The sequence below is a fragment of the Sebastes umbrosus genome, unplaced genomic scaffold, assembly GCF_015220745.1.
Source record: "Sebastes umbrosus isolate fSebUmb1 unplaced genomic scaffold, fSebUmb1.pri scaffold_223_arrow_ctg1, whole genome shotgun sequence".
NCBI lineage: Eukaryota > Metazoa > Chordata > Actinopteri > Perciformes > Sebastidae > Sebastes > Sebastes umbrosus.
In genome coordinates, this window is record NW_023618525.1 from 10,001 (window position 1) to 22,257 (window position 12,257).

Genomic DNA, 12,257 nt, shown 5'->3' on the forward strand with positions numbered 1-12,257 from the left:
ACCCGTTGAATTCCCCCTTTAGTGCCGCACAGCGAACCGTCGTGCAGGTGTGCTGTGGTTCCTCTGTCCACTGGCTCACCTGCGTGTCCTCGCTGCCGTCCTCTGTCCACTTGAATCCTCTGAGTGGCAGCGTGGAAACGACACACTCATCCTTGACTTTCCTCAGTCCGACCCAGAAGGTGAACTCGTTCTGATGTCGAAGTGACGCCGGCTCAGAGACGAGCTTCAGGATGTCTGCGACCTCCTGCTCAGTGGTGAGAGTGGTGAGGACGCCGGGGGAACAGCCCTCGGCGGCCTTGTCGAAGCTGACGTTGGTGCGGTGGACAATGTAGCTTGGCGGTGAAGCCGGGTCAGCCGAAATGTTTCTTAACAGGATCACAAAGTAAATCCAGCAGAACCAAGACTCCATCTTCTCTTATGATGACGTCACTCTGGCGAAACAGAAACAATCGTGTGAACGTTAACAGTTTGATCCCCTGTTGTCATTATCAAGTGTGATCGATATATAAACATGTAATAAATGGTTTATAACACAATGTAATGTAGCTGTTAGCAGATATAAAGATAGAACTTCTCCTATGGATATAGTCATATCATTGTAACAGAGTTTTAATATATAGTTATTTAATATATTAATAAACGCTTAGCTCATCTTACAGGTACTTTATAGTCTGTTATAAACCAGTTATTACATCTGTATATACATATATGTATATATTGTATATTATACCTGATGAATAAGGTGTCCAATCGTTCAACCAGACTGACAACTGAAAGAGACGTCGATCCCTCTGAGCAGCAGCTGAATCACAACAGAAGAAATCAGCAGAAACTGAAGCTTAGCATCAAAATGAGAAGATTTAAACAGGAAGAGCTTCATGTTTCAGTGTCAAGGTCACAATAATCCAGCTTCAATTAACATCTGCATCTTGAAGGTTAGTTTAATCTAACCTTCACGTTCAATTGAACATAATCCCAGTTTAAACCTGGTTAGCACTACTGGACTATCAACTGAACACAATCCCAGTTTAAACCTCTAGTCTAGGGTTAGCACTACTGGACTATCAGATGAACACAATCCCAGTTTAAACCTCTAGTCTAGGGTTAGCACTACTGGACTATCAACTGAACACAATCCCAGTTTAAACCTCTAGTCTAGGGTTAGCACTACTGGACTATCAGATGAACACAATCCCAGTTTAAACCTCTAGTCTAGGGTTAGCACTACTGGACTATCAGATGAACACAATCCCAGTTTAAACCTCTAGTCTAGGGTTAGCACTACTGGACTATCAACTGAACACAATCCCAGTTTAAACCTCTAGTGTAGGGTTAGCACTACTGGACTATCAACTGAACACAATCCCAGTTTAAACCTCTAGTCTAGGGTTAGCACTACTGGACTATCAACTGAACACAATCCCAGTTTAAACCTCTAGTGTAGGGTTAGCACTACTGGACTATCAGATGAACACAATCCCAGTTTAAACCTCTAGTCTAGGGTTAGCACTACTGGACTATCAACTGAACACAATCCCAGTTTGAACCTCTAGTGTAGGGTTAGCACTACTGGACTATCAGATGAACACAATCCCAGTTTAAACCTCTAGTCTAGGGTTAACACTACTGGACTATCAACTGAACACAATCCCAGTTTAAACCTCTAGTCTAGGGTTACCACTACTGGACTATCAACTGAACACAATCCCAGTTTAAACCTCTAGTCTAGGGTTAGCACTACTGGACTATCAGATGAACACAATCCCAGTTTAAACCTCTAGTCTAGGGTTAGCACTACTGGACTATCAACTGAAAACAATCCCAGTTTAAACCTCTAGTCTAGGGTTAGCACTACTGGACTATCAGATGAACATAATCCCAGTTAATGGAGGTATGTGAGACGTCCAGAGGAGGAAGCTTCCTGTCTGATGGATCTGTATCACTTTAATTGTGTTGATGTTCTAAATGACAGAAATGGGACGTTTCCTACCGTCTGATTCGTGCAGCTCCGTCCTGATTTATTCTCCTTCAGTTTCTCCTTTTCGTCTAGTTTTCACTCGGCTGTTTCTCCCACTTCTTCCACATATTTTCTCGTCTCTCTCAGTTTGTCCTGGTTTCTCTTCCACAGTAGTTCTGCTGACAGACTGACTCAGACTGACTGCCGGCCTCACCCCTCTACCCCCCCCTCCTCCAGGACAGGAAGTGTGTTGTGTCTTGATATGGCAAGCTGGTTTCCTCCAGAGAAACACAAGCGCTGTCGCTCACTCACACTTTGGTTTGTACCGAATCTGAGTCTGTATTTCATCATCTTTCTCAATAATCCAACTTTATTGATCCTGCAGAGAGAACAGAGCAGAGTGATGTCACTGAGTATCTGCTCTGTGATTGGCTGAGGGGAGGAGTTAATATAATATAATATAATACACAGAAATTACATTGAAAAAAAAAAAAAAGTCATTCAGAAAAGAAGAGTTGCAAAGTTCAATTTTCTGAATGGAGTTTGGCTCAGACAAATGAAAGATATAATAATATTTACAAATATGAGGTAAAATTAATTAAGTAATTCTGGTCCTTGAGGAGGTTACGGTGGTCGTTAAGCAGGTTACAGTGGTCTTTGAGGAGGTTACAGTGGTCTTTGAGGAGGTTACGGTGGTCTTTGAGGAGGTAACGGTGGTCATTGAGGAGGTAACGGTGGTCTTTGAGGAGGTAACGGTGGTCATTGAGGAGGTAACGGTGGTCTTTGAGGAGGTAACGGTGGTCGTTAAGCAGGTTACGGTGGTCATTGAGGAGGTAACGGTGGTCGTTAAGCAGGTTACGATGGTCGTTAAGCAGGTTACGGTGGTCTTTGAGGAGGTAACGGTGGTCATTGAGGAGGTAACGGTGGTCTTTGAGGAGGTAACGGTGGTCGTTAAGCAGGTTACGGTGGTCATTGAGGAGGTAACGGTGGTCATTGAGGAGGTAACGGTGGTCTTTGAGGAGGTAACGGTGGTCATTGAGGAGGTAACGTGGTCTTTGAGGAGGTAACGGTGGTCGTTAAGCAGGTTACGGTGGTCATTGAGGAGGTAACGGTGGTCGTTAAGCAGGTTACGATGGTTGTTAAGCAGGTTACGGTGGTCTTTGAGGAGGTAACGGTGGTCATTGAGGAGGTAACGGTGGTCTTTGAGGAGGTAACGGTGGTCGTTAAGCAGGTTACGGTGGTCATTGAGGAGGTAACGGTGGTCGTTAAGCAGGTTACGATGGTCGTTAAGCAGGTTACGGTGGTCCTTGAGGAGGTTACAGTGGTCTTTGAGCAGGTTACGGTGGTCCTTGAGGAGGTTACAGTGGTCTTTGAGCAGGTTATGGTGGTCCTTGAGGAGGTTACGGTGGTCGTTAAGCAGGTTACGGTGGTCTTTCAGGAGGTAACGGTGGTCGTTAAGCAGGTTACGGTGGTCCTTGAGGAGGTTACAGTGGTCTTTGAGCAGGTTACGGTGGTCTTTGAGGAGGTAACGGTGTTCGTTGATGAGGATATGGTGGACATTGAGGAGGTTATGGTAGTCATATTACAGGTTACGGTGGTCGTTGAGGAGGTTACGGTGGTCGTTGATGAGGATATGGTGGTCATTGAGGAGGTTATGGTGGTCATATAACAGGTTACGGTGGTCGTTGAGGAGGTTACGGTGGTCGTTGATGAGGATATGGTGGTCATTGAGGAGGTTATGGTGGTCATATAACAGGTTACGGTGGTCGTTGAGGAGGTCACAGTGGTCATTGAGCAGGTTAAGGTGGTCTTTGAGGAGTGGTGCTCCTAGAGGAGGTGGTCATTGAGGTTCCTGGGTACTTGAGATCATCAAGGGGCTCAAATGTTCCTTGAAGGGGTTCCAGGAGTCCTTGTAAAGGCACCAAGGGTACTTGAGGATCTTTGGGTGGTTGTGATTAGATTTAGATTTCTTCATCCTTACTTTCAGAAAAGTTTCAATTCGTTGTGTGAAACATTTTGATCTAACAGGAAGTTTGTGATTAATGAAGTTGCTACTGAACACAGACGCACACACAGACGCACACACACACACACACACACAGCATTGTATTTGAACAAACAGTGGAAATGGAGGATAACACTCACACACACAGTGGAGGATGATTGTTGTCACGGTGACCCAGATGCTTCCTGCTTCCTGGAGGAAGTGTGTGAAGAATGGCCGGAAGTCAAAGGTCTTTTATGGTGGAGCTATGACTGATGGACCACTGTAGTCATGGTAACACTGTAACCTGACTGTGTGCGTCTGTGCACTCGTGTTTCTTACTTGGTGGGGCCCAATGACCGGGAGCACACCAACGTCAAGGGGCCCAAAACCCTCGTGGGGCCCAAAATGCCGGGCCCCACACCAGTTATCATTATAAACAGGCTCAGGAGCCTCCCTGATATGCCTCTGGCTTTTTTATTACATGTCCCACAAGGTGGTAAAGTATGGAAATGTGTGTATGAGGTGAGAGGGAGATGTTTGCTCTGGGACTTTTTTTTTTCTCAAGTCGCTCACACACACATCTGCGGGAAGTGTGTAACATTTTAACCAATGAGGTGTCGCCTTTAACCTCGCGTGACAGACGGTCTCGCGTGATCGTGATTTGATGCATCCTTATATCCAGAGCCAGGAGACTAACAACACAAGATAACAACACAACAACTTCTTATATCCAGAGCCAGGAGGATAACAACACAAGATAACAACACAAGATAACAACACAACACATTCTGTGAGCAAAAGGTACGTTTATTTGTTTTATTTTATTTTATTTCATTTAATATATTTTATTTCATTTCAGTTGGTTCATTTGATATTGTTTCTTCCTCTGAACAACTTCTCCTCCTGGATTAATAAAGTACCACTTAATACAGATAGTTAGCAGCTAATGTTAGTTACAGATCGCTATAGCAGATAACTGTTAGCAGATAACTGTTAGCAGTTAGGGTTAGGGTTAGGGTGTTAGGGTGTTAGGGTTAGGGTTAGGGTTAGGGTTAGGGGTTAGGGTTAGGGGTTAGGGTTAGGGTTAGGGTTAGGGTTAGGTTAAGGGGATAAAAACTTTACGGGGAAATTTCCCCGAGTGGGTTTTGGGCTATATCTTTGGAAAGGAATGTCGTAAAGACTCGGGATCAGTTTTATTTTGTATTTTAGGGCTCTCTGAGTACGCTAGTCTTGGTCCTGAGTCTCTACAACCTTCCGTTCTCGAGATATGGCACATTTTACCATTTCCCCGAGTGGAATTGTGTTGTATCTCGGGAACGGAAGGTCGTAGAGACTCAGATTCAAGTCAGGCGTGTTCAGCGTGGCCAAATTATGTCAGACGGAGCACATTTAGGGTTAGGGTTAGGGTTAGGGTTAGGGTTAGGGGTTAGGGTTAGGGTTAGGGGTTAGGGTTAGGGTTAGGGTTAGGTAAGGGCATGATAACCACGATGATCAAATTGATCATCCTTGATCATCCTCATTAACTCTTTGTGTGAACATGACAGAGCGATGAGACCTTGACGTACCCCCCCATTTTCGGGTTCGTTCTTTCCACTGATAGCACTGACAAGTCTGTGCGACTTTCGGTTGCGAAGTTACGCGACTTTTTTATATCAAAAAATTGATATCTCTGGAACGGAAGGTCGTAGAGACTCACAACCACGACAGGCGTGTTCAGCGTGGTCGAATTATGTCAGACAGAGCACGTTTCCAAGTGTCTACGACGTTCGGTTCGGGAGATATTCGAGAAAAACGTTCGGCTAGGGTTAGGGTTAGGGTTAGGCTTAGGTAAGGGCATGATAACCACGATGGGTTAAGGGTTAGGGTTAGGGTTTAGGGTTAGGGTTAGGGTTAGGGTTAGGGTTAGGGTTAGGTAAGGGCATGATAACCACGATGATCAAATTGATCATCCTTGATCATCCTCATTAACTCTTTGTGTGAACATGACAGAGCGATGAGACCTTGACGTACCCCCCCCATTTTCGGGGTCGTTCTTTCCACTGATAGCACTGACAAGTCTGTCCGACTTTCGGTTGCGGAGTTACGCGACTTTTTTATATCAAAAAATTGATATCTCTGGAACGGAAGGTCGTAGAGACTCACAAGCATGACAGGCATGTTCAGCGTGGTCGAATTATGTCAGACAGAGCACGTTTCCAAGTGTCTATGACGTTCGGTTCGGGAGATATTCGAGAAAAACGTTCGGCTAGGGTTAGGGTTAAGGGTTAGGGTTAGGGTTAAGGGTTAGGGTTAGGGTTAGGGTTAGGGTTTAGGGTTAGGGTTAGGGTTATGGTTAGGGTAACCTAATGTTAATGTGTTAGTCCTAATGTTAATGTGTTAGTCCTAATGTTAATGTATTAGTACTAATGTTAATGTATTAGTACTAATGTTAATGTATTAGTCCTAATGTTAATGTATTAGTACTAATGTTAATGTATTAGTACTAATGTTAATGTATTAGTACTAATGTTAATGTATTAGTACTAATGTTAATGTGTTAGTACTAATGTTAATGTGTTAGTACTAATGTTAATGTATTAGTCCTAATGTTAATGTATTAGTACTAATGTTAATGTGTTAGTACTAATGTTAATGTGTTAGTACTAATGTTAATGTATTAGTCCTAATGTTAATGTATTAGTCCTAATGTTAATGTGTTAGTACTAATGTTAATGTGTTAGTACTAATGTTAATGTGTTAGTACTAATGTTAATGTGTTAGTACTAATGTTGACGCCATTTCTCACTATTTTTACAAACAATCGATTAATGGAGCAAAATAATCATCGGATTAATCCATAATGAAAATAATCATTAGTTAATAGTTCAACAGTAGCTCTAGCTCAACGAACTACATCAGTAAAATCCTGATTTGACATGAATGCAAGAGTAATAATAATCTAATGCTAGAATATATAAGAGTACAACAGTTTAATACTTTCACTACATTTTACTGATTATACTGACAGACTTTTACTTTTACTATAGTATTGATATTACTGTGTGGGATTAGTACTTTAACTGTAAGAGAGTATTTTCACACTGTGGGATTAGTACTTTAACTATAAGAGAGTATTTTCACACTGTGGGATTAGTACTTTAACTGTAAGAGAGTATTTTCACACTGTTGGATTAGTACTTTAACTGTAAGAGAGTATTTTCATACTATGGTATTAGTACTTTAACTGTAAGAGAGTATTTTCACACTGTGGTATTAGTACTTTAACTGTAAGAGAGTATTTTCACACTGTTGGATTAGTACTTTAACTTCCTCCACCACTACACACAATTATGCTTCAAACACACATGTACAGCTTCTTTATGATTTTCTAACAGATATTACTAAATGTGTGAGGGTGCAGGTTAATTAATTATTGACTTACTGTAGAATAATTGAAAAGTAGAGCTAGTTCTGATGGTACTACTTGTTGTTTCTGATCGAATTTACACTATAAAGATTGTAATGTGTCGGGTCCGTTGAGTTAGAATTATTATTAGTTTTAATCGAGCCTTTAAAGTCTTCTGTAATATTTTCTATGCTTAATTAAGCTGTGGTGAGATTATAAGAATATATAATTATTGTAGTCTTGAAGATCATTTTGGGGATATCCTGTTAGAGGTGCATTTTATATCCATAATATAGATTATATCCATATAGATAAACTACAAGTCTTCATCTACAGATGTCGTCGTTGGGTTTAACTTTCTTTATTTCTTTACTGCTTTCACAAATAAAATTAACTTGAACAAAAAGACTCTGAAGTGTTTTTTCTTTCTGCTTCTTTAAAACTTTTTGGTAACACTTCATTTTACGGGTTCGCAAATTTCATGGTAATTAGGACTATTTGAAATGTCTTTGGAATTACTGCCAAATTACTCCAATATTTACCTCCAAAAGTATCGAAAATTACTTTATTATAAACTTTATTTAATAATTATATGCTGAAATAGCATATAATGGTTAAAATATGGCCCTGAGGCTTGAAACCTAACCCTAGCCCGATCTTCATCGGAGCTGGAAAATCAAAACTAATTGTTGCCCCAGGGCAAGTTGTCCTGCCCCTGATTTCCATGTTGGCTGATTTCCTGGTCTACTACCAGTTTCCTGCTGGTTCTGCTCAGAATAAATATGTTTTGGTTAATATTTACACGTTCAGATCAATATAAACACAGTATGTTGATATTTACATGTTCAGATCAATATAAACACACAGTATGTTGATATTTACATGTTCAGATCAATATAAACACACAGTATGTTAATATTTACATGTTCAGATCAATATAAGCACACAGTATGTTAATATTTACATGTTCAGATCAATATAAACACACAGTATGTTAATATTTACATGTTTAGATCAATATAAACACACAGTATGTTGATATTTACATGTTCAGATCAATATAAACACACAGTATGTTAATATTTACATGTTCAGATCAATATAAACACACAGTATGTTGATATTTACATGTTTAGATCAATATAAACACACAGTATGTTGATATTTACATGTTTAGATCAATATAAACACACAGTATGTTGATATTTACATGTTTAGATCAATATAAACACACAGTATGTTGTGTAACTTTAAATAGGTTGGTTGCAGTGTACTTGGTGAGCAGGTGGTTTACTTTGAGTACAACCTATATTGGTTAATTTAATTGTCTGTAATTGGTTGTTTATGTGTCATGTCACTTTCCCTGGTTGTGATTGGCTGAGGGGCTGTGGGGGCGGGATTGGTGAGGAGCGGCGGGACGGAGGAGATGGAGAAAAGCTAGTGGAACAGAAATAGATGTAGTAATTAGAGATGTAGTAATTAGAGATGTAGTAATCAGAGATGTAGTAATCAGAGATGTAGTAATTAGAGATGTAGTAATCAGAGATGTAGTAATCAGAGATGTAGTAATCAGAGATGTAGTAATCAGAGATGTAATCAGAGATGTAGTAATCAGAGATGTAGTAATTAGAGATGTAGTAATCAGAGATGTAGTAATCAGAGATGTAGTAATCAGAGATGTAGTAATTAGAGATGTAGTAATCAGAGATGTAGTAATTAGAGATGTAGTAATCAGAGATGTAGTAATCAGAGATGTAGTAATTAGAGATGTAGTAATTAGAGATGTAGTAATCAGAGATGTAGTAATCAGAGATGTAGTAATTAGAGATGTAGTAATCAGAGATGTAGTAATCAGAGATGTAATCAGAGATGTAGTAATCAGAGATGTAGTAATCAGAGATGTAGTAATTAGTCTAATCGGGTGCAGTGTCACATTATAATTAACATTACAGCTGGCAAAAACAAACATGGGGTTGTGATTATAAAATGAAACTGAAAAAGAAGAAGATGAAGAAGAAAGCGACAGGTTGATGGCGATATGTGATGCAGCGTGTTGCCTGTATGTGTGAACATGTGTTTAGCATGTCATTATGGTATAATTCCCCGTCTCTGCTTTCTAATCTTGTTCTCCCTGCAGTCTTAAGAGATCACCGTGGAGTCGGGGATGTGAGTGTATATATAGATTGTTGACTGGAGGAAAATGTGGTTTTCATGTCTGTCTGCTCTTTTTTTTTCATCAGCGCTTGTTGCTGTAACTGCAGGAGTGGAAATAATAAATTACATTTCATCTTTTTTTTGTGTGTGTGTATTTATGTATAATTTATTTTTACTTAAGTTTTTTTTTTATCCCAAGTATTGTACTTTGCTGCATTTCAAGTTGCATCCTGAATAAAAAAAAAAGTTTATAAAACCTGCCATAGTTTAGGTAAAAAGAAAAGAAAAGTGTCATCTTAATTAATCAGAGTAATGTACCACCCAGGGCGGCTGTGGCTCAGAGGGTAGAGCAGGTCGATCCCCGTCTCCTCCGGGTCACATGTCGACGTGTCCTTGAGCAAGACACTTAACCCCAAAATTGCTCCCGAAGGCATAGCCATCGGCGTGTGAATGAGTATTTAGATAACATCCTGATGGGCAATGAATGTGTGTGTGAATGCTGAGTGACACAAATCAAACACACCCATGATGTCATGTGATCTTCAGGTGCATGCTGGATCTTTCTAACATGCTCAATGCTAAAATGCTGGATCCTCCAGGTGGCTTCTGCTTTCACTGGCACATGGGAGAAGTTTGCAAGAAAGGGTTTATTTGAACCCAAACCATGATCATTTCCTAAACATAACAAAGTAGGTTTGTTGTCTAAATCGAAAGAGGATTTCTGGAAGAAACTTCTCCCAGAACTTTTAACTTCAATGAGGTGTTTGAGGCCTTTCTGCTGTTTATGATTGCAGAGCCTCATTCAGCTCAAAGTGTTTGAACACTTTGAGGAGCATGCAGTGGGACAGAGACACTGGGACTGGTTATACTGGAACATAGAGGTTGTGTGGATATTATGGACTGAGAATGAAGGAGCAGAGTAGTTGAACCTGCAGCAGATTGAGGAGGACTTCGCTCTGCACAAGACTCACAGAATGACATTCAGACAGGTGAGTGCAACAAAAAGTTATTTATCAGAGGAGCACGTCAATCATAGTGCTTGTGTCTGCACATGTGCAAGAACTGCTGCTGCTGCTTTTTGCTTTAATGTGTGTTCGTGGCTGCAGCTGCTGTGGAGTTTATATTGTTCATATACATGTCTATGTTGTTTGCTTTGGTGATGTTATATTCTGCTGTTGATTCTACAAGAAGTGACATGCTATTTGATTTCTGCAGCTTAATATTGCTTATGGCACCTGCTGCGGTGTCTTTTTATTTGTTTCATTTTTATTTAATTGTCTGGGTTTTGTCTCTTTTCTGGTTAATTCTAGGAAAACTCACACTGAGGAAGGCAGTTGTATAATTGGTCATCAGTTGTGTTCAAGGAATATATTGTTGGTGTGGACGTAAGGGCTTTGTGGTGTGATGTGTATACGTTGACAAGTTATTGCACTATTTTGTAGCCTAAACAGGTTCTTTAATTTAATACGTCTATCATATAACATCATCATATACACTTTTTTATTTACCCTCCCTCCACTAATACCTTTCTCAAAATGTAACGCAGTGACATTTACTCAGAGTACATTTTAACTGACTTTTTACTTGTATCTACATACATATATTAATACATGTTTAACTTCTACTTTAATTACTTTTAAAGCAACAGTACTTTTACTTGAGTTAAGTATTCTCTCTCCATCCCTGTGTAAGTGTCACACAGGCTTAGTCCAATAATGATCCATAGAAAATTTGGTAGAAATCGGACCAACGGCTTAGGAGGAGATGTCAAAAAAGTGTTTTTCAAAAAATCCAATATGGCGGAAAATCTAGTTAGGCGGACTTTAGTGGTCCCAGAGGCTTTATTGTAGATCACACGGAGCTGCACATGTGTGTCAAGTTTCAAGTCTGTCGGACTTACCGTGTGCGGGGTGTGGCCTTTCCAAAATCGCATGTTTGGGCGTTAATTACAGCGCCACCATGTGGCCGATTGGGGTCATAGTTCTTGAGAAGCACATGCACATCATTTGCAGTTATTGTGCCAAGTTTCATTTTTCTCGCTCATTCCAGCTCACGGCAAATTGAGCCGCGGCATAAGACAACAAAGAATAATAAACCAGCACAAACTCTTTGAGAGTTTTGGCGCCCCCTATGGGTCAAACGGAAAATGCTTTGGTACGCCTATTCCCAAACACGTACTGAAGATATCTACCAAGATTTATGATGATTTGACTAATGGTCCATGAATTATGGCCAATTTCCTGCTAAGCTCCGACCATTGAAAAGTTTGTTGGTCAACAGATTCATAACGCAATGAGGTATCAACACGTTTTATGCAACTTTAGATGACATTAGTCCAATAATGATCCACAGAAAATTTGGTAGCAATCGGACCAACGGTTTAGGAGGAGATGTCAAAAATGCGTTTTTCAAAAAATCCAATATGGCGGAAAATATTGCCAGGCGGACTTTAGTGGTCCCAGAGGCTTTATTGTAGATCACACGAAGCTGCACATGTCTGTCAAGTTTCAAGCCTTTCGCGCTCAAAGCGCCCCCCTAGTCGCCGATTTGAATGAAACTTTCAACGGATGTTTCAGCTACTCTTGTGAACATATGCTGCAAGTTTGGAGATGATGGGCCAAAGGCTTGGGAAGTTAGGTCTACTGATGTGCTGAGCCCTGCCCTCTTAACGTTCATTGGTCAACAGATTCATAACGCAATGAGGTATCAACACGCTTTATGCAACTTTAGATGACATTAGTCCAATAATGATCCATAGAAAATTTGGTAGAAAT

The 12,257-nt window shown here is 40.3% G+C and overlaps 1 protein-coding gene across 3 annotated transcripts in view; it reads right to left on the minus strand.

Moving 5' to 3' along the window:
- clec14a (C-type lectin domain containing 14A) overlaps window positions 1-2,312 on the minus strand; it is a 3,970-nt gene extending 1,658 nt beyond the window's left edge. The window contains exons 1-3 of one of the 3 annotated variants that reach the window (XM_037763246.1): window positions 1,991-2,312; window positions 731-802; window positions 1-431 (exon numbers count right to left, since the gene is read on the minus strand). The exon at window positions 1-431 is cut by the window's left edge and continues 154 nt beyond it. In XM_037763246.1, the coding sequence (XP_037619174.1) occupies window positions 1-409 (409 nt within the window). In that variant the 5' untranslated portion in view covers window positions 410-431; window positions 731-802; window positions 1,991-2,312. The remainder of the gene's footprint in view (window positions 432-730; window positions 803-1,990) is intronic. The other 2 variants (XM_037763244.1, XM_037763245.1) reach the window with 2 other exon arrangements.
- Between the last annotated feature and the right edge of the window lie 9,945 nt (window positions 2,313-12,257).